Genomic DNA, 25144 nt, shown 5'->3' with positions numbered 1-25144 from the left:
GGCCAAGAGAACCTGGTTCACGACCACAACTCTAGATGCAAGGTCGAGTTTGACAGAGCTCCAGAAAAGGAGCTTTTTCCTTATACTTTCTAGTACTGGGGCAAACTGCTGTGCTGGAGAGATGTCCAATCCTACCTGGCATCCCAAATACGTGATAGGAACACCCCTCTGAATCCAAGAAAAGCCAATGTCAACTCCCCAGCCTGGAGTGTCCTCATCACTGATCCAAAAGCCAAAGGATTTATGCCAGTTAATGTGTGCCCCTATAGCTGAGCAAAAAATATCCAAGGCTGTCCGGAAAGAATCAAGTGACTGCGAAGAGGCCTCAATAAAAATAGCAGTGTCATCAGCCAACTCACAGTCAAGAAGCTCCTGCTCCTGTCTCAAGGGCAATCTCAGCCCAAAAAGCTCAGCCTGAGATCTAAGGAAGATACTCATAGCTTGTGCCACAAAAGGGCATCCCTGACGAATCTGAAACCTGTCACCCTGACCCCGCCAATCAAAACCTGGCTGTGGGCTGATCTGTAAAGGGAGGCCACCCCTCTAATCCAAGCATCTGAAAATCCAAACCGTAGAAGAGTGCCCTCAAGAAAACCCCAATCTACTCTGTCATAGGCTTTCTCAAAGTCCAGGAGTAGAACTGCTAGCCTCTGCCCACTTTGCATAGCCCACTCTGTGGCTTCCCAAAAGGAAAAGATATTATAAAAAATGCTCCTGCCATGCACAAAGCCTGTCTGAGTATCATGGATGAGGTCTGGAAGAAGGGGCTGTAATCGGATGCTGATCGCCTTGGCAAGGATTTTGTAAAGAGTGCCCAAAAGAGTGATGGGTCTCCAATGGGATACAAAATTCATGTTGCCACCTTTCGAGATAAGGTGAATGAGTCCCTCGGTCAGTGAGTCAGGCATCTCACCCGAGTCCCAAATGCCCTGCAGGGCTGAAGTAATATGATCACCTATCATATCCCAAAAGGCTATAAAAAAAGGAGTAAGACCATCGGAACCAGGGCAGAGAGAGCAGTCTTGAATTTTGTGTTGGTAAAGCGCGCATCAAGTGAGCATACATCTCTGGGGTGACCAACACAAGTAAACTCTGTCAAACTTCATCTCTAGCCACCTCTCTGGCCTATGAGTTCGGATCTGCGGAAAGTAGGGAGGCATAGAAAGCTGTCGCTAAGTGCATGACGGCTTCGGATGGGACTGCAAAACGCCGTCAAAGTCAATAAGCTACCTGACACTCTCTCTACTATGTCTGGGACCAAGTGTAGAGAAAAAGCGTTTATTGACTCTCCCTCCCATCTGTATCCAAAAGGACTCCCGTGCATGGAAGGCATACTCTGCTCTCTGATCAAGCAAGGTTTGCAAGTGAGCCCTTGCCGCAGCAAGGCGCTCTTGTATCCAAGCATCTGATGGTCGTTTCTGCTCCTCCCTCTGTAAGGCTGCCAACTGCCGGTGGATACCGATCTCTCGCCTGAGTACCTCACCCCGCCAAGCACTAGCAACGGAGTGATAAAAGTCGCTGATACTGGCAAGTGCTGTGGCCATATGTGAAGGACCAGCCACCCCCCCTGCATATGAGAAACCCAAATCTCCAACATTGCCTCTGTGAGAGTCTCATCCGTGTATAAGGCGTCGGGGATCGTGATACTGTGAGACCGTCCTCTCAAATGAGGCTCTGAGATGGACAAAATTACCGGAAAATGGTCTGAAGTGAAAACACCGGGTGCAATGCAAACTGTCCCCCCTCTATCAAGAGCCCAGTCACCCACATAGAATCTATCAATCCGAGCATGGATAGGCATCTGCATCCTATGGTTCGACCAGGAAAACAAAAGTGACTGAGACTGAATAAGAAATGCATCATCTGACCAAACATCTCTGCCACTGAACCTGAACAAGAAGGCATCCCAGGCTGCTCTCTCAAGGGAGTGGATACCACCTTCTCTGCCCCCTTTCTTATCAGAAGGTGCCTCAACCATGTTGAAGTCACCTCCAATAATCCACGAATCCGCAATGTCAGCCCACGAGAGCAACTCTTTCCCAAACAAAACACGGTCCCCTCTGTTGTTCGGAGCATAGAGGTTGAGGAAACCAACCTTACGTCTGTCAATCAGAAGTAAAACCCACTGGGCCCTGGAGGGGGTTATGGTACCGTGTCCAATGACCAGAGGGAGAATAGAATCTAAAACTGAAATGCATGTACCTCCTCTGGTTCCCAAGGCAGGAAGCCAAAAAGTCCGGCAGCTTACCTGACTTGGAGCAATCTCTGACATCCAGTTTGTGTTCCTGAAGAAAAAGAATGTCTAGGGGCCCACCTGAACAACCTGGATGGAGCTGATTCCTGATCAGCTGTTTGCGATGGCGATGAGGGATGCCGCCCAATCCCTGTATATTCCAGTTGGCTATCCTCATCGGCGGGAGGAAGTGGGTTGGAATACCTTACCCGGCCTGGTGGCAGAAAAAGAAACCTCTACCGGAGTAGACCTCCTGCCATACACACGAGGTCCAAGGGGAGAAAAGTCCACAGGTGAGAGAGAGAAGGATCTCTCAAGAGGGATGCCGATAACTGGATCTCCAAAAGTAGAGGGTACAAAATCATCATCTGGGAGGCTAGAGAGGTCCTCCAAAGCGGAAAATGAGTTCCGCTGAGCCAGTCCTGGGGAGGGGGTACGAAGGATTCCTATCGAAGCAGGAAGAGAATGTAAGACCCTTTTCCCTCTGTCCAAAGAGGGAGGCACCTATACTGGATCCTGATCAAAAAGTGGTGCGGACGAGGTGCCAACAACCTGGGCTGCTGAGGAAGGTACAGCCTGTGGAGTCGAACAAGGCTCGTGAACACTAGTCTCCTCTTGAGGCTCCAAGGGGGTAGCCTTCGAAGAGGTGGAGGTGTGAGCTAAAGTAGAGGGCCCAACCGCGACCGGAACCGACCGTGGGTCAGAGGTGGCGCGGGGTGCCGAAGGGACTCGAGTAGCCCTAGGAGGGGAGGAGCCCTTGTCTAAGGCCGTGTCTGTGGAGCGGTAGGTCCTGCTCCTGCTCTCTGTCGTAAGCTAGTACGAGCTGGTTGCTTTCTGGGCCTCTTTTTCTTCTTTGGGCAATCTCTGGCGAAGTGCCCCGAGGATGTGCAAATCCTGCATTGGTCCTGCCGACCTGCAACCTCAAATCTCTGGCGAAAGAAAGACCCATCGGGTCGCTATAGCATGATGTGGTCATCTGAAATATTGGGGTCCTGGACAATGACCCTAACCCTGGGTACCCCATCCATCCTGACCGCCTCAGTAGCCGAAGAGGGCTCGCCAGGGAGAGGGGGGATCTCTGCTACCACACCAAACCTCTCGCCAATAACTGAAAGAAGCCGGTGATAAACTGAGGGAAGACCAGGGAACCTGATGAAAACAGAAACTCCCTGCTTGTTCTCTTCAACTGGGTCAAATCCCAGTTGAAAAGGAAACAAAAAAATCCTCCTGTAGCCTAGAAGTAGAAACCCGGCCTGTAGCAGGTCTCTCGTGACGTCCGGGGAATCTAGGCACACTTGAAAGAAACCCCGTCCCAACAAACGAGCATCCTTGAGGTGGGGGGCAAGGTCCTGAGGAAGCGCCGCCAGCATCCAATCTCTAGCTTGTGACCTGGAGGGGTGTGAGCCATGAATGCATGCGAAGAGAGTCGTGGAACACTCATGCTCCAAATTCTTTTGCAACCGCTGCAGCTCGTCTTTTGAAAAAGTGACAGTTCTCATGGCCGGTGTGAGCGGAGACGGATTGACTGAATGGGAACCCATTCGTCAATCGAGGTGTGTTTGCCGATTCAAACACAAAATATAAAAAACTCCGTTGGCTTTCCTGAAACCCAAGAGACCCCTATAAGAGAATAGGGGTACTCCAGATGAAGGAGTGGGTGAAGGAAGAAGGGAGAGAGAAGAAGAAGCCAAGGAGGAGTCAGCAAGGGGGCAGCAAGGAGGAGGAGGGGAGAGAAGGGGAGGATAGAGGAGAGGAGTGGAGGAGAGGGGGAGGAGAGGAGTAGAGGAGAGGGGAAGGAGGAGAGAAGGAGAGGAGAAGAGGAAGAGAGGAGAGGGGAGGAGAGGGGGCCTGGAGCAAGGGGGGGGAGCAAGGAAGAGCAAGGGGGGAGAGGAGGGGATGGAGGGGGACGTGCAGGCAGCAGCACGGGGGGAAGGCTGCAGCGGGGGGGGGAGCAGCAGCAGGCGCGGGGGGGGAGCAGACTGCAGCGCAGGGGGGGGAGGCTGCAGCCGGTAGGAGGGAGGGGCAGCGCGCAGGGGAGAGGGCAGCGCGGGGGAAAGGAGGGGGCAGCGAGGAGGGAAGGGAGGGGGCAGCGAGGAGGGAGCAGGAGAAGCAGCAGGAGGAGCGGGGAGAGGAGCAGCAGCAGGGAGGAGAAGCAGCAGGAGGGAAGGGAGGGGGCAGGGAGGAGGGGAGCAGGAGGAGCAGCAGGAGGAGCGGGGAGAGGAGGAGCAGCAGGAGGAGCAGGGAGAGGAGGGGAGCAGGAGGAGCGGGGAGCAGCAGCAGTCTGTCGATGATGGTCTTTTTTCCAAGCTCTTTTGTTTGGAATGCACTGTAGAGTGTGGCTGGGAGGAAAATCTTGCAAATCACGCATGATTCTCTTGTTTGTGTCTTCAAATATTGTTTTGGTCATTTATCAGATCTGCCATCTAACAATGTTGCAACATAGCACCTGAGGATGTCTCACAACTTTTTTCAAATTGCAGAATGTCCAAAGTGGTGCAGGACAGGGTTAGAATGATATGTGTTTTCCCCCCCACTAATTATTCCTTTGTTTTGTTGGGAGATCCCCTCCTAGATTCCGAGAAAGGTGGTAAATTCTTTAGAAGCCAAGTTCAGTAGTTTATTTGGTTACAAAGAAACTCAATGGTTTTCAAAGGCATTTTCATTTGATGTAGCTAAACTGACTGCTCATTGGTTGGTGCATATAGGCACGTAAGTTTAAGATTGATGAAGCAGATGCATTTCTTCAAAAGCTTACTAGTAACCCTAAGAAAGACGTGGCTTTGTCTTGTGAGCACCTCAATGTTACCAAAAATGTCTAGAACCTGTTGGTGGATATCTAGGAGTCCTACCTCAAACTCAAAAAAGGGAGAAAAATGAAGAGTGAAACTTTCTCTGTGTGGTTTTTTAGCTTGTACTTGGTAGTTTACTATTTACCTGATGATACTTTGTGGTTTTGGTTTCCTCCAGTTTTGGAGTGATTCTTACAAAGGAGATGTAAATATTATGAAATTTTTTTGATATATCAATTAAATAACCCCCTTTTTCTTCCCCAAAAAAAGTAATATTAAAATCCATATTTTCTTCTGGATTTCTATACATGGAGGGTGGAGATCCTGGTTTGGATCAGCCCGTACCTTTTTGTTGAGGAGTCCATTCAGCATTGTTACCTTTTTGTTGAGGAGTCCATTCAGCATTGCTTATTCGATTGCCCTTGTTACCTTTTTGTTGAGGAGTCCATTCAGCATTGCTTATTCGATTGCAGACAGGCGAAGTTAATCTGAAAGGGGATTGCTAGACCTTTGAGTACTTGTGTTCCCTCCCTTGGAAAGTGGAGATCCAGGTTTGGATAAGCCCCTACTTGCCCTCGTTGCCTTTCAACTGAGGTGTCCATTCAGCATTGTTTATGTGATTGCAAACATGCGAAGTTAATTTGGAAGGGGATTGCTAGAATTTTGAGTACTTCTGTTCCCTCCCCTTTTGGCTTGGCTCTTTCTTTTGGAGCCTTATATTTTTTACAAGATGTATAGCTCTTGTTTATTGTTGTAGATTTGTCCCAAATTCATCATTTGTTACAGCAGATGTTCTAATACTTAATTAGGTTCCCTTTTCGATTGCTTGCTTTCTTTACAGGTCTTTCTTCCACGCAAAACCTTTGTGTAGGATCACCCTTCTTGAGGCTTACAGAGGAGCCCTCAAAGGGCTTGAATACCCATGCTCTAATGTGTGTGACTTCTAGGCTAGAAGACTGCCCAAGGTCTTCACTGGTCTAGCTCAGGTTGTGCTCTGATACCATGAAAGAAAACATAGGAGGCTTGCTAGATGGAGCCGCATAATGCCAAGACATGCCATACTGCATCAGGTGGGAAAACCCTCTTGATATTTCATGCAGTGAAGGGGTGAACAGTCTTTCTAAAATTGTTTAATGGAGCCATATCAAATGAAAAATAACCCCGGAGAGCCAAAGACAATGGTTGCAGGCATTCGTTTTCACCAAAATATTACTGGAGGAGGCATTGGATCTTTCATCTTGGTCATATTTGGCAGTGGACTCTCATATATTTCTCCCATGTACTCAAATGGTTCCCCCAAAACTTCCATCCTTACCATTTTAGGCCTTTCTGAAAGTTCTTAACATGTTCTAGAGTCTGCTTGACTCCATTAACGTAATGAGGTTGGTAAGTTTGATGCCTTTCTAAATCCTGCCTGTCTGTTTTCTTCTTGTTGTCACGCTCCACACATGACATAGTTGTGCTGCTATGTTTGGGAGTGCTAATGCAAAATTTCCAAGCATTCTATCAGTTCTGATCAGTGCTGATGAGTCTGAGGTGAAGATAGCTTCACCGATTAGAAATCACTTTGGCAGCTTTTCAATTATGGATAGATTGTGTAAAGTGCTGAACATTAAATTCACCAGTGTATGTGATACTCTTATTACTTGGCCCAAAATTGTCAAGGGTCTGACTATATTGTCCCCTTTCTTTTACAGGTATGAAAGGGCACGCTGTCACCCTATATGAAGCAGGGAAGTTAGGAGACACTAGTGTTGCGGAATTATGTGAAGACTTGCAGAAAGTTGAGGGCACGAAGTTTGAAGGTGAGCTGCAAGAGTTCGCAAATCATGCATTTAGCCTACGCCATGCATTAGAATGTCTACGATTAGGGGGTGCAAAAGACTTTGGTGAAGGTCTAGAAGAAATTTCGGAATTAGGAGAAGGCAGTCAGAATGTTGAGAAGCTACTTACCTCTGGGGAGGATCCTGAAGGAAATAAATATTGGAGCTCTACTGATGCACTACAACAGCAAGAAAAAGGTTCTGAGCAAGTCAAGTCTGGATTATATCCTTCAGAACTCGAAGGCGTGCCAGGCACATTGCACGCTACTGTGGATGAAGATTTCAATCCTAGAAGCTACTTTCAATCTAGTAGCACGGTCCAAGTCGGGTCCATCAAGTCCAATACGAAAAACTCTGACAATGAAAGTAATATGCCCTTGATGAATTCTGTAGACAGGACAACCCGAGGAAGAGCTCAGAAGAAGGGATGGAAGTATCGTGTGGATGTCCTCCGCTGTGAAAGTTTAGCAGGCCTAAACCCTGCAAGTCTGCAACGACTGCTTCGTAGAGATTATAGTGTAATTGTGTCAATGGTACCATTACCTCTTCCTCCTGGAGTAGTCTCAGCAGATGGTACTGGGCCAGTTCAGTTCTGTCCACCTGTACGTGCTGCTGGGACTCCTTGGATGAAGTTAATGCTGTACTCTGTTGCTGGTTGTGGACCCATCTCTGTGGCACTTGTCAGGGGCCAGCGATTAAGACGCCTTCCTCCTCCTTTGTACGACTGTGAAAAGGCATTGTTGTGGTCATGGGATGGGAATGGTGTAGGTGGGGTTGGTGGAAAATTTGAGGGGTCCCTCATTGATGGTGGAATTCTTCTGCACTGTCTGAACTCTTTATTAAGATATTCTGCCGTTCTTGTTCAGCCATTCGGGAAGGATGACTTGGGGCCGAAGGAAAATGCAAGGCCACTTTCAAAAGATATTCCTTTACCATTAGAACATGCGATTTCAGTGTGTGAATTGTCAGAGGCAGAAATGGGACTTGATGGAAAAGAAATGTCTGAGCTGCATGGAACATTAATGAGTGTTTCAGAGGAACTTCATCTTTGGACAATGGGCTACATTCGTATAATAAGAATTCGTCAGCCGCGAGCTTGTGCTGGAACCCAAGACTGGGCTTGGGTTCCTGAAAGTGTTGTCTTTGGCATTCCTCTTTTCAATGTAGAACTTTGTAAACTCGTGTGTGAGAGAGTTGTCCGTTCAGAACTCCTTCAGCCTGCTTCTCTTCAAAAACAGAAGGATTCAATGCAGAAGCTCAGGAAAAAATTGCAGGATTTTATGTCTGATTACCAAGCAAATGGTCCTATTTCTAGGTCTGTGTATTGTAGGGAACATCCAAAGGCTGGTCCACAGCTAGCAAGTTTGACAAGTGGGAGGTGGAATCCTTTTTTAGAGTCTCATACAGAGGGGTCCACTCCCAACACTCCACAGAAAAACAATGAAGCGCGGCGGCCATTTGACAGGCGAAGACGGCGGTCAGAGATTCTGAGTTTTGACGGGGATATAATAAGGTGCTGTTTTCATCTCAATGCTTTTTTTGCACCTTGTGTCGCTGTTATGTGTGGAGTTTCTTGCATGCTCATGTCTTCGTCTTCCTAAATGACTCCAGTCTCTTACGGATCAGGTTTTAGACCTCTCATTTCAGTCCCATTCTTTCTATATCAAATTTCAGTCTTTGTTAAACGTTTTCTTTCAGATATGCAACTCACAGTTTATTGCTTTGTTTGAACTGGGCATATCATCAGGCACCCCAAATGATATCTTTTTTGTGAACACTCTTGTCTGACATGATACTTCATTTCTCCAAGGCCTTGGATTCAAATCTTCTTCTTCTTCTCTTCTCTTTCTTTCTTTCTTATCTGCCCCAAATCCCCTCCAGACAAGTTTGCAATACATGTGCCTCCTTCAAATTTTGTCTCCAGAAATACATAAAGGGGGGAAGAACCTCTCAATGGTAACCTACCTCTTATGACAGAAAGCCTCCAAGTTGAACCAACAGGGCTCTTCATGCACTTCCCAGATTTTTTGACAAAGGAGGTTCTATTCTTGGCTAGTAAATGTGTTAACAATAACAATGCGTACTCGACTATGCCCTGCCATCTGCTTTTGCTTCGGATGAGAGACATTAATGAGGTTAGTAGACTGAAAAAACAAAGAGAAGGTAGATGCGACAAAGATGCAGCTCCTTCCTGTCACCCTGCCCCCCTCCCTCTCACTGCCTCTCCTCCCCTTGCTGCGGTTCCCCCCTCCCTCCTACAACATGCTTCTCCTACCCTCCCTCCCCCCCTGCCAGCCTCTCCCTCCCCTTTCTACCCCTTCCTCCCTCTCCCTTCTGCTGCTATCCCCTGCCTCTCCCCCTTCCGCCTACCCTCCCCCACCCCTCCATCCACGCTGCTGTCTCCCCCCCCTCACCCTCCCTCCCCACTGCTGCCTCCCCCCCAACCCTCCTTCCGGCTCCCTCCTTCACTTCCCTATCTGCTGCTGCCTCTCTCCCCTCCCCTTCCCTCCCTGCTGCTGCCTCCCCCCCCCCCTCTTCCGCCTCTCTCCATACCCCTCTGTTACCTGCCCCCCCCCCCCCCCCTCTTCCGCCTACCTCCCTCCCCTTGCTGCTGTCCCTCCCCTCCCTCCCAGTCTGCTGCCCCTCCCCTGCCTCCTCTCCCTCCTCCCGGTCTGCTGCCCCTCTCCTCCCTCCCCTCTCTAGCTGCTCCCCCAGTCCTCTTTTTTTTTTCCTTCCCCCATCCCCCCCTCCTCCTTCCTTGTGGTTTTTTCCCTTAGTGATGGATGGATCCTAACTCCTTTTATATTGACCTTCCATCTTCGGTTGGTGAAATGGCTACCCGTTCAGCCAATCCTCATAACCTTCCACCATGGGCGGCGCGAGACAAGAACTTGCATTTTTTTCTAATGACAAGCTGCTGCAGCTTCAGAAAGATGTGGATTTTGAGAGGTGCACCACCGTTTTCACACGCTTCCATGGGTCCAACCCCTCCAAGACTTAGTCTAGGGACTGGGTGCTTGAGGCCTTGACTTCAGACCTCACCCCTGCCTATTAGTTGTTCATTTATTGAGTTGACATTTTTTCAAGTGGTTTTTTATTCTCTTGAAGTTGCAAGTATAGTGCTCGAGGCTAGCCCCTCGGCACTTGGTTCTAGGAAGGTTTTTCCCACCCCTTTTTCGCTAGGCTTCGACTCAATGGAGGAGGATAGACAGCTCACATCAATCTTTATCAGGTTTATTGGTTTGCGTCAGGTCTACTACCGACTCCTTGCCATGATTGGAGCTTCCTTTGGTTTGGTCACAAAGATCCCCCCTCTTCCTGGTTTACCCTCTTTTGCAATAGAAGCTATCAAGCTGGTGGGGTCCCCAGAGTTAGGGTCATCGTTACTGACCCTAACTTATCCAATGAACATATTACGCTCTAGTGTTCGAATGGCTTTCTCTTTTGGCAGTGAGTGGAGGTTGTGGGCAGCCATGTTCAGTGTCGGATTTGCAAGATCTTTGGGCATTCGCTAGAGATTGCCCAGGGAAGAAGAAAAGGCCTAAGAAGCCCTCTGATGCAGCCCAATTCTCGATAGATTGTTCCTTCGGCACCTCCTGCACATCTGGCACCCACCTGCCCCTCTGGTTAGGTTGCAGTTAGAATTGGCATACCTCCACTAGTTTTTGCTGACTTGAAGGCCCCTTCTCCTGTTCTTAACCCTCTCCCTCACCCTATTTCAGTTGTGGCCAGAGATGGCATTCCCCTCGTTGGGTTGCGATTAGAATTGACATACTTCCATTAGTTTTTGCTGATCAGAAGGCCCCTTCTCTTGTTCTTAACCCTCTCCCTCACCCTATTTTGGTCATGGCTAGAGATGGCATTTGTTTAGCTCCTTTCGCAGATGAGGAGGCTCCCTCTCTTCTAAATCTTGGCCCTCCTCTCCTTCGAAGCAGCCCCCTTCCCCTTTGGCACAATAGGTGCCTCTTCTTGGTCGAGAGCCTAGGGTGGCCCCTAGCTCTGCAGTCTCCTTGGAAGGCCAGGATCTTGCGGACTCAAGCGCCATTATTGATTTAGAGGAATTCTCTCCCCTATGGCTCGTTGTGGAGACTTGTCAAAGTTTGTTTTCTCCACCTTGGTTGATGTTGTTCTTTTAGATCATAGTAATAGAGCATCCACTTCGCAGGTTTGTGGACTTTCCTCCACTCCACTACTCCATGAGATCCACATCACAAGAGGTAGGTGTTTCTACCACTAGGTCGAGTAAGGTTTTCCAAGCTACTTCCTCCCATTGAGGGATTGTTTGCTGGAATATTTAGGGCCTTGGTGATGTTCCTCTGAAACCCAAACCACATGAAAATCGCAATTTACTTTGGCACCGTGGGACAATTCGCAAAAATCGCAGGACTTTTGTAGAGCAAATCGCGGTACCCGCCGAGGCAGGATGCATGACGCTGGAAACTCTGTACACTCCTTGGGAAACGTGTTGAATCTGCATGAATCAGATCGTCATCAAGATAGAGTGCTGGAGAGAAGGGTGAGGAGCAAAACAGAGCACTAGGACCCAAAAATAAGGGTTGGACCCTCCGAAGGTCTTATTGCAATAGAATAAGGTTTTGTACAACTGGCTCTCACAAGCGCATGGACTTAGTACAGTGTGTGTGTTCTAGAGCTCTAAGGCTCTCCTTTTTATAGACTTAGCCTCCAACCCGAAAGCAAGAGCGTTCTAATAAGCTGGGGCTAGCTTTTAGCTTTTTCCTAAGCCTAATTTAGGCATGCTTTTCGTAGAAAGCTGAGCTTTCCCTAAAATCAGCTATAGGGGGCTTTTCTTGGAAATTGCACTGGAATTCTTGCTGATTTGGCCTTGTGGGGTCCTCCATAAAGTAGGCGCCCAAGTCTTGGTGCTTTTTTGCCTTGTAGGACCTGCTTTTTGCACTTTTCCCTTAATTCTAGGGCCTTTTTGCAATCCTCTTGGTCCTACACATTGCCACAAACAGAAACCAACACTTTAACCATTAAAGGTTAGTCTAATGCATGCATTCTAGTTCTTGGACGATTTCTAGTCCCTTGTGGGCGTCCCCACTGTTCTCTTTTTACCAATGCATTGCAAAAGGCAAAACAATAAAACTTATTCTTGATTAACCAACTTCACCATTCTTTAACCGAAGTCAATTCTAATAAAGATTGCTCTTTATTTTCGTAGGAGAAGTCCCAAATGGTGACATCCCCTCGGCTTCTAAACAGTTGCCCTCAACTGAAAAGCTTCTTGATACAAGTGTAGTACTTCAAGATACTCTTAGAAGAATTCCTCATCCACCCATTTGGCATCAAGTGCCGAATAATTCTTAAACTTGACAAGGTATCTACGGATAACCTTGCCTCTGGGTCCTGTCGTCTCTATATGATATACAATTTGTTCTTGTTGGAGGATCTCTTCCACCTCAGGTGGCTCTTCTTGAGCTGATTCTGTGGGTTCTGGTCCTTAATACTTATTTAGAAGGCTCACATGGAAAGCATTGTGAATCTTCCAAGTCTCCAGCAGCTCTAGTCGAAAAGTGACTTCATGTATGGCCTCAGTAACTCTGAATGGTCCATATAACCTGGGAGACAACTTTGAGTATACTTTCTCTTTTCCTTTCATCTTTTTGAGCGGTGCTTTTTCAAACTTTATTCTCCTTCTTGGAGCTTCATCTCCCTCCGATGCTTGTCTGTTGCGTTCTTTTTCTTTTTTTGAGATCTTTCAATTGCTGTTTGAACTTGAGAGAAAGCAGTATCTAAGTCTCGAATGGGTCTTTTCCTGTGGAGCTATGAACAATGTTATTATATGCAAATTCCACAAGAGGAAGATACTTTTCCCATTTGACCTTCTACTCGGATGCATAACACTTAGAAGATCCAATACCGTGGAATTGGCATTCTCACCTTGTTTGTCTGACTTAGAATGAAAAGAAGATGAAAAGTCAAACTTCGTTCCCATATTATCAAATAATGCTCTCCAGAATAAACTAGTCATCCTGGGGTCTTGATCACTAACAATCAACTTAGGTATCCCATGGTGCTTGAAGATCCGTGCCAAAAATAATATGGTCATTTGGTCTGCCTTGATAGTTTTTCTTACTGGAATGAAATGGGCCTGCTTGCTGAACCTGTCAATGATGGTCCATATCCCATCATTTCTGTATTTGGATCTAGGAAGATCAAAGATGATTCCATCACAATACTTTCCCATGGTCCCTGCGGTATGGGCAGCGGCATGAGAAGTCCTAGGGTCTTGTGCCTATCATACTTTACCTTTTTGTAAGTAAGACATTCAGTTACAAACTTGTGAATGTCTTTTCGCCAATCCCTGGCCAAAAGAAATATCTCTCAATGGCCTGTGTAGTAGACAAAATACCTCGATGCCCTGCATAAGGAGGAGCATGACATTCTTCCAAAACTTTGGCTCGCATGTCTTGAGTCACACAAAGATGATCATCTTTCATGAGAAATCTGTCTTTTAGTGTATACTAGCTAGATGTAACTCCCTGCTGAATATTTCTCATGGCCTCTCCGAAATCTGGATCCTGTAAGTAAAGTTCTTTCATGGCCTCGAAGTCCCGGTGATATGCTATGGTGACAATATTCACTTTGGGCCCTCTAGATAAAGCATCCGCAACTCTGTTCCGAGCTCCTGGAGTATAGACAATCTGAAAATGAAATATGGACAGAAAATTTGCCCAAGATAATGTGTCCAAGATAATGAATCTCGTCAAGAAAGAATTCACTCTTTTTGGCATTAATAAAAAGCTTATGATTTCTGAGTTCTTGAAACACCATAGCCAAGTGCTCTTTGTGCTCTTCTTATGTCCTAGAAAGACCAAAATATCATCAAAGAAAGTACCTGTAAAGTGTCTGTAAGATCTGAAAATTCCGTCCATCATGCAAAAGTGGTTGGTGCAATGGTAAGCCCAAAAGGCATCAATAAAAACTCATGAAGTCCAAAAGCCTGTCTTATGGGCATCTTGTGGATGGATCCTTATATGATGATATCCACTTTTTAAATCAATACGGCTGAAAATCGTGGCCCCTTTAAGTCTATCCAAAATATCATCTATGCGAGGGATTGGAAACATGTTCTTGACTGTCATTTTACTAAGAGCTTTATAATCCACACAAATACGATAAGAGCTATCCTTCTTTTGAACTAAGAGCACTGGTGAACAAAAGGGTGAGGACCAGGGGCTGATAAGTCCTTTGGAGAGCAAATCATGTACTTGTGCCATAATTTCTTCAATCTGGGCTGTGCTCACACGATAAGGCCACCGATTCGGGGGCTCACTTCCTGGAAGAAGCTCTATAACATGATCTTCAGGCCATTCTAGAGCATAGTTGCCAGCCGAAACAGAAACGGTAGAAACGCCAGAAATGGAGTTTCCGGCCCAAGCTGAAACGGGGAAACGAGAAACGGTAATATAGTACAATTTATGTGTAAAAAATAACTTTTTATACATAATACAATTATAAAATATAGTGCAGCGTGCTTAAAGTGACAAATTATGCTACTTAGCATCTGCTTAGTCACTAGTGCTATTAAGTCATGACTTATGCATGATGCTTCAAGTTTCAACGTCTATGATTCTATGATCTATCATTCATGGATGATGCTTCAAGATTCAAGAATCGACAACAGTTACAACAATCTGAAACGAATTACAATATTGCAACTACATAAGTAAAAAGCATCATAGTATCTACTATTATCCAAATTCCAGTTTCATGAACCAAGTGACATATCAATGTCTGGAAAATAAAAGCACACCCATAGAAGCTACTAGCATCCATGATCATGAATCATGTCAAAAATAGGTAGCCAGCTGCCAAAGTAAACTCAGTACTACATCAATAATCATCAAAAAAAGAAATAGCATAGTCTAGACTCTAGACTAAGAGACTCTAGAGACTAAGACGCATCTGAAGTGTCCCTAGGGCCTAATCTAGTAGTACTAGGCTAGCATTGTCCAATTGAAGGTACAGCACTAGTCTCATCTTTATTATCTCCATCATCTGCATCATCCATTGACTCGGCATCCTCTTCCTCCTCGTCCTCAAATGAGTCATGGGTGTCACTGTCTAAAGAAGAAGAAGCATCATCTCTGATCAGACAAGATGTACTTTGGACAGCCATGCTGCAGAATAGCACCATCTCTGGATGGCTGCGAACGTGAGCGATTTGCTAGTGCCAACATCTCCTCATACAATATGGCATATATGTTTAGCTCTCCTCGTGGAATATCTGTTATGGCCTTCATCTTCTCCACGTCCACCATGTCAACATCCACTTGGTGAGGTTCGGGGGAGTTGGAGTACTCAAGGAGGCGGAGGTTGCAATGGCAGAATACCAACCGCTCCAATTGAGCCATGTTGAATCTATTCCTCTTCTTTGTGTGGAAGAGGGCCCAAGTGCTCCAGTTTCTCTCACAAGGATCTGAACTGCAGTCCTGGGAGAGAACTCGTATAGCAAGGCGTTTCTGCCATAATCCATTCAGGCAAAGATAGGTATTAGTAACTTATTATTTATACAACTTCAAACTGCTTCAAAGTTAAGTTACAAGTGGTGAAGTTTCAAGTTGTGTCTACCAAAGTAGGAGCATAGTTGACATATTTCTCCCACCAGGAGACAGGCTACAATTGTGTCTCTTGGAGCCTAGCCGTAGCGACCAAACGAGAGGCTGTGATTGCGGAACAGAAGAAGATCATCATCCAATCTTTGTTGCATTTGCACATCACCATCTGTCCACTTCTGTATATTGTTGCAGCCCCTCCTCCAACTCCTCATTTTCATATTGATCCTCAGCACGCCATAGGGGATGCAATACGTGTGCCACCGCATGGATTGGGCGGTGGAACCAATTCCACCTGTAATTCCACACTCCACGGATGTCCTGGATCCTAAATCACACACAAAATACAGAATTCATACCTAAACTAAAAATTGCAGCAATGAGCTTTAGCCTTTAATAGTAATTTAGTAATTGTAGTCTTACTTGTCAGGCGATAGGGAAGTGATTCTGTTGATGGCCTCTTCAATCTTGTCCATAAACTCGTACAAGAGCCCTAATGTGCTTCCCTCCATGTCCGTGATGCGAAGCACTGTGTAAATAGGATTTACAGCTTTGACTAATGCCTCCGCCTCATTCCACCATTTGATACAACTGGAATGGTCTCGCCTCTTCCCTTGGCCAAAATCTTTTGTTGCTTATTCCGATGCGCAAAGCTGAGAGTTCTTGCTTTAGAACTACCTCCTTTCTGTGGGACCACGGCATACCCAAAATAGCATCATAATGCTTGAGAGGTGAAACATAAAACTCTTCGTGGTCTACATAGTCCTGTACATGAATTCTGAGCTTTCCAATCAAAGGTGTGACCTTGACTGGATCCCCTTCAAAAACATGCTCTGCATCCAAAGATAATCCCAACTCTTCCATCTTAATTCCTAGCCTCAAAGCTAGATCTTCTGAGATGAAATAATCGGTAGCTCCTAGATAAAAAAGAATTAAAGCATTATGATCTCTTACTTTACCCCAATCAAGGCAAAGCTCTCAGTTTCCTGGTTTTGTGGTCTGCCCAACATATCTGGGACTCCTCCCACCACAGGCTTTGGCGGTTCTCTTGGCGTTTTCTGCTCCCTTGGACCCGCAGATCTTTCAGGGCACTGGGCAGCCATATGCCCTTCTTTTCCACAATGGAAACACTTGCCCTCCTTTCGGAAGGCCTCAAGTATTTCTTGACTCAGACCAAGATCTCTGAAAAGCAGATGAAGTGGGCAAATTTTCTATCCATGTTTCATTTTTAGATTGTCTATACCCCAGGAGCTCGGAACAGAGTTGCGGATGCTTTATTTAGAAGGCCTAAAGTGAATAATGTCACAATAGCATATCATCGAGACTTGGAGGCCATGAAGAGCTTTATTTACAGGATTCAGATTTTGGAGAGACCATGAGAAATATTCAGCAGGGAGTAACATCCAGCCAATATACACTAAAAGATGGATTTCTCATGAAAGATGATCGTCTTTGTGTGACTCAAGACATGTGAGCCAAAGTTTTGGAAAAATGTCATGCTCATGGGAAATTATTGCGATGGATTTCATCTTTGATCTTGCTAGATCCAGATATGGGAATGATGGGCCGATAACCCACAGGTCCTAGGATCGAAACTTGGCTCTAATACCATCGAAGTCCAAACTAGATGAAAATCGCAATTTATTTGGCACCGTGGGACAGTTTGCAAACAACGCCGGACTTCTCTGAAGCAAATCGTGGTCCCTGGGGCAAGGTGCCTGACGCTGGAAATTCCGTACACTCCTCGAGAAATGTGATGAATCTGTGTGAATCAGATCGTCATAGAGATAGAGTGCTGGGAGAGAAGGGTTAGGAGCAAAACATAGTACTAGGGCCCAGAGATAAGGGCTGGACCCCCCCAAAGGTCTCTATTGCAATAGAATAAGGCTTTGTACAATTGGTTGTCACAAAAGCATGGATTGAGTACAATCTGTGTGTTCTAGAGAGCTTAGCCTCCAACCCGAAAGCAAGAGCTTTCTAATAAGCTGGGGCTAGCTTTTGGCTTTTTCCTAAGCCTAATTTAGGCATACTTTTCTTAGAAAGCCGAGCTTTTCCTAAAGTCAGCTTTAGGGACCTGTTCTTGGAAATTGCGCTGGAATTCTTGCTGATTTGGCCTTGTAGGGTCCTCCATAAAGTAAGAGTCCACATCTTGGTGCTTTTTGCCTTGTAGGACCTGCTTTTTGCTCTTTTCGCCTTTTTGCACCCCTCTTGATCCTACACATTGCCACAAACAAAAGACCCGTTAAAGGCTAGTCTAATGCATTATGCATGCATTCTAGTTCTTGGACTATTTCTAGTCCCTTGTGGGTGTCCCCAAAGTTCTCTCTTTACCAATGCAAAGCAAAAGTAAAAACAATAAAACTTATTCTTGATTAACCAACTTCACCATTTTTTGACCAAAGTCAATTCTAATAAAGATTGCTCTTTATTTTCTTAGGAGAAGTCCCAAATGGTCACATCCACTTCATGTATGTGTCTCTGGGAGTCTCATTGACATTCTTTTTATTTAGGAACATAAGTTGGATGGTAAATACTGTGCAAAGTCAGGTAAATTGTTTTTCGATCACTTTTTGCTCTCCTTCTTGCATTAGGGGAGGAACATGCATGTCAGATTCATTTCTGCCCTTGTGGTTGGACATCACACCCTCTAGAACATAGTGGATTTTACTTCATATATTGGTGGACGTAAGGTTGGCCTTCTCAACCTTTACGCCCCCAATAATAGAGGGGAATGTGTCCTTTTGTCGAAGGTACTGCTTTCCTGGGCCCCAATTGCAAATTCATGGATTATTGGAGGTGACTTCTCTTATGGTCAAATTGACAAAAACAAAGTTTGACCTGTTGCAAAAGGATACTCACAAGATTATGAAATGAATTATGATGAAACTTTTGCTCCAGTTTCCAAAACGACAACAGTTAGAACAATAATTGCCATAGCTGCACACTTTCATCTAACATTGATGAGGATGTCCACATGGATCATGCTAAAGGTCCTTTTGTTCAAAGTCCAAAACATGTGAAATGCAGATTATTGAAGTCTTCATGGCTTGAAGTAAGCTCGGAATGTCAAAATCACAGCTTTCTTACATCAGCTTGGTTTCATGATGATGATTTTTGTAAGGAGATCTTGAAGGGTTATAAGCAGTAAGTGAACAACAATGGCGGCTTCTCTTTTGGATAGTCTCTATCTTGTCACGGTTTCTTAAATTTGATTTCTCAAAAAATGTTGAATGATGTGATGGTTTGCTACAAAAATGCCACTCCTATTCTCAATTTTCATTCGCATATACTTTTTTAAAGCATCAAGGAGACCAAAGACTTTGGGATTTTTCGGGTGGCAATTTCCTTTTGCACGATGTGATCCCCTTCTTCCTAATAAGCTCCCACATTTTTCTTTCAATGAAGAGACTTCCATTAAGTATGAAAAAAGCCCCAAGAGCAATGGTCATGGCAAAAGTACATCATGCATAGCATGACAAACAAAACACCCTTAATAGGTCAACAGCCTCCTCATTAAGAAGAGCTAGTAAAGAGCCCAGGTTGAGGCTCACAATGCCACCTGAAACCTGTGGTAGACTCCGAGAAAAAAGAGAAGCCACTCCCTGAGGAAGATAAGTTCCCACATTTGGTGGTGGTTGAACCAAATTCCTTGTCCAAAGTTCTTGGATATCATGTTCCTTAACTCTCTCTCTCTCTCTTAATTTTAAATTTTAAAAAAAAATATATTTCTTTAAAAAGTGTGCTTTTGCGTTTTGTTTTAGCTGCCCTCCTTGGTTTATTTCATTGTATGACCGCTTTATTTTTTATTTTATTTTATTTATTTATTTATCTTATTTTTTAAATTATTAGTAACTTTCCTTTTCTCTTTCTCTTTCTTTGGTGCTTCTAGGTTGATTAAGCTCTTACAGTGGCCTTGGGGCCCTAGCTAACCCTAACTGTAATCGCCAGTTTGGGGGTATATTGGCTTAGCGATACATGCTATGATGAATTTGCCTTTTGGAAACCAATAGGGCGATCTCCTGGGATGTCATTTGGCTCCTGTGACATTCCCTTGTAGTAGTAAGGGAGGAGTTGCCTTGGGACGAGTAACGACTGTGCAAGCAAGCCCCCCCCCTAAATACTAGTCTCGCTCCTGGTAGAATTAGGGTATATAACAAGGGAGAAACTGCCTTGGGATGGGCAGGGAGAGTGCAAGTAAGTTCCCCAATGTTGGATCGTTTGACCTCACCGAACAACATTGGAAATACTAGTGATGGTCTTGTCTCTTTGATAGGTGATTTAGTTGGGTCTAGCTCGGTAAATCAAAACAAAAAAGTTAGAAGAAACATATATAGAGAAAGGTTTAACTTTTTAGCTAGGTCAAACATGAATAATCTTCATGATTTTGGGGAAGGTAACATTAATTGGTCTAACTTTAAGGCTTTATTAGTTAGCACTCATTATACTAATAATAACATAAGAATTCTTAATAAACTAAGACGTCTTAGAAACAAGCATCTCAAGACTTCTGTTTCTATTAGTCCTATTCATGCCTTGCAAGTAATTTATGTTGTCTATAACATACATAGTAGTAATATGCTTTATGTAGGACAAACCTATAGGACAGCTTTTATTCGTTTTCAAGAACATGTTAGGAAAGCTAGAAAAGTTCATAGGAAGAATTCCTTCATTGAGAATTCAAAACCCTTATATGCGGCAATGGCAAAGTCTGGTTTCGAATCTTTTCGTTGCTTTCCCATTGAGCATATAGAGGGCCATTTTAATAATGCCAAGGATTTTTACAAGGCTGCTCGCCCTCGTGAATTGTTTTGGATGAGAACTTTACACACTTTCTTCCCAAGAGGTTTTAATTTGGAAGGAAAATCAACTCGTAAAAATAAAAGAACCTCTAAAAAGAACCCTTTGATGTGGAGAACTCATATCAAGCCCTTTAACATTCCTCATTACCAACATAGTCATACACCTAACATCGTATGGAAACCTAAAGTTATGTTACGAGGTTGTCCTAGATCTCCTGCAATCTCACATGTTGTTCGTGAGTTGCCTCCCTCACTTCCTCTTCCTCCACTTCCCCCTCCTTTAGTTCCTTTAACTTCCTCAATTCCAAGAGTTTTTGCTTCTCGAGACTATAAAAGAAGACTACTCTACCTAGATAGATTAATGTCTCTGGGTCTTTTTTCAATAAAAGTTTTTGAAAAATATAATGTCAAAGCTCTTTTTAAACTTCAATACACCTTGGAAAACTTCTCTTTTGAGGATTTGAATTTAAATAAGCTCCATTATATACAACTTAAAACTTCGTTGGATCGCTTCTTAAAAGTAAAAGCTTCCTTTCAAAGCAAAGAAGTCTATCTAAATAAGGAACTCTTGATTTGTATTTTTACTTCTCCCTCACTTGACAAGATAGGCTTAAACTCAATTTTGAAGTCTCCTGAAGTAATGGATTCTCTCCCTCATTTTGTGAGAAGAATTTGGAAGCATCCAGTAGTAGCTTGGAAGTATGTAAAAACTTTAGGACAAAAGGCTTTCAACTATGGAGAGATAGGTAAAAGGCTTTCAGAGCATTCAAAATCTTTTATCCTTAGAGAACCTTATTGTTGTAAAAGTAAGAGATTCCAAAGCTTTATTGATGCTGATTTAGGAGATGTAGTCACAACTGATACCTCAATTTTGCTTTCTAGTAACTTAAGAGACCTTTTCATGAAAGGTACGAAATTTCGATTGTACTCTTTTAAAGAGTCTTGCCTTTTAAAAGCTATCGATAAGGGAATCTCAAAGTTTGTTTTGCAATTAGAAGAATGTTTAGGAGTTTAAAATATCTTATCAGAATGGAAAGGGAAGATTTTGAAGAAAGTTGCTTTGAAACTAGAAGAAGTCCCTTCGGTTAATTGCTCAAAGCGAAGAAACCATCTTTCTAAAGAAGATGAAACTCTTCTTCGAAAATTCCATAGGAATTTTGTCATTTCTTATATGGACAAATGTTCCAATAACTTTGTTTTTATTTACAAAAAGTTTTACTTAGAATGTCTTTTGAGAGAAGTGAACTCGCTTGCCAAAACTTATGCCCCTGCCTTAGTTTCTCAAAAGGATTTGATCTCAAAACATCAGAGTTTTTGCAAGTCTTCTGGGTTTGTTTGCAATCCAAGTATAGCTTTTCTTTGTGTTGCTTGGAAGTTTCACAAAACTCCCAGAAAGCCAAGATTTATTGCAGCTGCTTGTGAGACTACTTTGACGGATGTCTCTAAATGGCTAAGCTACTGCTTCAAAGCCATGTTGCCTAGTGTCCATGAACTTTGGAGGGACTTATTAAAAGAGGCAGATGTCCCCTCACACTCAAGCTGGATTTTAAATGACTCTGTAGAAGTGATTCTTGTTGTAAATTTTTTTTAAATTCCTCTCAAAGCATTCAGGAAAAAGAGTCTCCTATTCTCCTTCAAACCTATGATTTTACGACACTTTACACAAAGATTGAGCTGGAAGACCTGAAGTTTAGAATAAAAAAGCTAGTGGTTGAAGTTTTCAATCTGAGATTTAACAAAGATAGATGCAAAGTGCTAAAAGTTGAGAAAACAGCCTTACGCTAGTGCTTTTGGAGAAAGAATCTATCCTTGTGACTCTTGTGAACTGAAGTGCACTTCAAGAGGGGATTCTTCTGTTTTCTTAGATCTTAGAATTTCTCAATCTACCATAGGATTAGAGGTTGATGTATACGATAAACGTGAACAACCTGAATATAGTGGTTTACACATTATAAAAATGCCTCACATTGACTCAAACATTTCTGATTTGGCAAAATATGGAGTCATTTCTTTCCAATTCCATAGATTTTCCCGCCTTTGTACAACTAAGGAGTCTTTTATCACTCAATGTAGTAATTTGATCACTTTACTATTACACAAGAGTTATAATCCAACGAAAATAATAAAAAAAGTACACACAATCTTAGATATGAAGTCTTTTATCTATGGTGTATCGGCCTTAGGTATGTTTAGAATGATTAAACATAAGCTGAAAACAAAAGGCGGGGAGCTGAATAGCCCATTTTTCTTTTAGTTTCAAAAGAGAGTTTGTTTGAGTATGCTTGTGCTTTCTAAGTTAGAAATGTATTTTTGACTCTTTGTAGGAAACAATACATAAGTGTAAAGGACCATTTAGCTTTTTATGTTTTAAATAAGAGTGAGAGAGAGAGAGAGAGAGAAAGAGCAATATTCCAGTTTTTTGGAAGATTTTGTTTCTTGACTTGCTTGTTTATTTTTGCATAGTCACCTACTTCCTTTCTTCTTTATTTCTTGTTTTCTTTCGCTTTTGTTTATTTGACGTATTTTAGTAAGCACTGGGTTTGCCCAAGAGACTCCGCGAGTCTTTAGAAACCCAGTATAGTTGCTTATGCTTGGGCACTGATGACGACATAAGTGTTGCTTTGCTTGCTAAGTATGTCTTCCTTTTGTTTTTCTTAAAAGTTTTTGTTTACCTCTTTTTTCTTCTCTTTCATATTCTCTTTTATTTTCTGTGTAGCTTTTTGATCTTTAGAACAAAAAAATCTAAATTTGTATGATTGGACTTATTCTAGTCTTACAAAGGTATATATATAAATTCACAATTCAGACCGCTCGGCATACATTTCCAGATACTTCCCACAAATTATTTCGCTGCAAGAGTTATAAGCTTTCACACTGTAAGCAAGAAGCACAAGAACCCTGCATACATGTGAACTCCTTTGTCTTTTGGATTTTCAGGGGGTAAAATATATTGGAGATAAAAAATTCTTGTGTCCTGAAAAGTTGGCAAAACCCTAATCAAAGCCTCTGATTTAATCAAAGCCTTTGACAATAGAATGACTTGTTTGGATGAGAGAGAGAGATGCTAATCAGAGGCTTTGATTAGGGTTTTGCGAACTTTTCAGGACACAAGACTATATATTTTACCCCCTGAAAATCCAGAAGACAAAGGAGTTCACATGTATGCAGGGTTCTTGTGCTTCTTGCTTACAGTGTGAAAGCTTATAACTCTTGCAGCGAAATAATTTGTGGGAAGTATCTGGAAATGTATGCCGAGCAGTCTGAATTGTGAATTTATGTTTTTAGAAGCAGATTTCTATCCAAAACAAAAAAGAAGCAACGCACTAATAATGCACAGATAGCTTTATTGCAGATCATTTCCTCTTACTCCAGTGTATGAAGCCAATGTTCGTCTGGTGGATGACTCAAACCCTCAATCAACAAGTCTGGGAGGTAAACCAGATCCTTTTGGTGACATGGAGAGCAGTGATTTTTCACTTCCTGGTGTGAATCTTCTGTTTGATGGATCACAGCTTCATCCACTGGATATAGGACCTTGTTTGCAAGGCAGAGTTCCAGCTGCATTAGTAGCTGAGGCTGCTGCAGCATCTCTCTTGATGTAGAAGAAGGCCTCCTAAGGAATACACACAGGCTCCTTTTCTGTGATTCAGAGAATGAGACGGTGTCTGTTCAATGGCATTTGTTATTTTTACAGCCTGATTTGAGTCCCTAAAGCCTCTTCTTTTCATCATGGGGCAACTTTCCTCACAAGTATGCCAAATCGTCATCTGTCTTTCATGAGCTGATTACCCAAAATTTATGTCAAAAGCTACCTCACATGTTGAATGCAACATTCATGACTTTTTGAACCATCTTGTCACCAATCCAAAAAATATAGCAGAATCTGAATCTGCATTGGCAGTACTTCACCCTTTGTGAAACTACCGATCTTGTAACTTGGGGTGAATATTGAAAATTCTTAATAGGTTGCCATGGATACATGTTGGCAAGGTGATATGTCATGGAAGGATGGGTCAATGGGGAATTTGTTTGCTCATAGAATTTCTCTGTTGTGATTAGTGTTTTTTTGAGATTCAGATTTTATGATTTTGTCTATGCAAATCTTTGTTCAGATTTCATGATCATTCGGGTAGGTAGTATTTTACATCTTGAATTATGCAACATTATATTGTATGATAGGCTGCAAGGGATTCATGTTATTATGTATTTGGTAGATCATCTGATTTTTATAAAGAAGAATTGCAATAGAAGGGAGGAGAAATCATTTGCTTTATAGTTTCTCCTTTGTAAATATAGTAGATGAATGAGTTTGTCTTTCCATCTTGAACTTCACATGTTTCAGTGCTCGCTATATGATAGGTTGCAAATTATTCATATCGTTGATAGGCCATGTAAAAATTCACAACAGAAGGAGGAGAATCTGTTTTCTTTACATTTTTCCATTGTGTTTTGGTGCTCATTTTATCCATGCATGCACTATCATTAGTATTCTCAGTACTACAATTTTACATGAGGGATCAGTGGTGGAAAATAAGAGGAGTGGACTGACTTCTAGGCGGGCAGAATGTAGCTGCAGGCTCAGGCAAAGTGGAGGAGCAGCATTGTGAGGAAGGTGGAGGGTCAGAGGATGCTTAGAGCAATCAAGATCTTCTTCCTAGTCTATTGAACCTTGACTGTCTTGCTTCGACTCTCACCCGCTTTGTTTTTATTCAATCCCTCTTTCATAACTTAACTTTACTTCGATTCATGCTAACTGAAACCCGCATTCATATCCACACTCACACTCACTTTTGTTGCTTTTAATTTAATTTTACTTTGTCATGGCCTTTACTTGCTGTAGTCTTCTGTTTCCCTTATCTTAGTCTTCTTTATCTTTCTTTCTCTCTTCCTCTCCCTCTTTTTAGTGTTTTCCCCTATGGTT

General features: G+C 43.4%; 1 protein-coding gene and 1 pseudogene across 8 annotated transcripts in view; one reads left to right on the top strand and one right to left on the bottom strand.

Moving 5' to 3' along the window:
* The window catches only part of LOC147903504 (FAM91 carboxy-terminus protein), a 222079-nt gene extending 197752 nt beyond the window's left edge, over nucleotides 1-24327 (top strand). For all 8 annotated transcript variants that reach the window (XM_087399493.1, XM_087399497.1, XM_087399488.1 and 5 more), the window contains 2 exons: nucleotides 6720-8358; nucleotides 23576-24327. In XM_087399493.1, coding sequence (XP_087255619.1) covers nucleotides 6720-8358; nucleotides 23576-23825 — 1889 coding nt within the window. In that variant the 3' untranslated portion in view covers nucleotides 23826-24327. The remainder of the gene's footprint in view (nucleotides 1-6719; nucleotides 8359-23575) is intronic.
* On the bottom strand, nucleotides 15508-16288 carry LOC147903505 (uncharacterized; annotated as a pseudogene).
* Nucleotides 24328-25144: the final 817 nt, after the last annotated feature.

The sequence above is a fragment of the Dipteris shenzhenensis genome, chromosome 3 (assembly GCF_047967505.1).
Source record: "Dipteris shenzhenensis isolate YYH24624 ecotype China chromosome 3, Dip_SZ_1.0, whole genome shotgun sequence".
In the NCBI taxonomy this organism is placed as follows: Eukaryota; Viridiplantae; Streptophyta; class Polypodiopsida; order Gleicheniales; family Dipteridaceae; genus Dipteris; species Dipteris shenzhenensis.
Note: the sequence above shows the minus strand (reverse complement) of the source record. Positions and strands in the feature narration are given on the sequence as shown.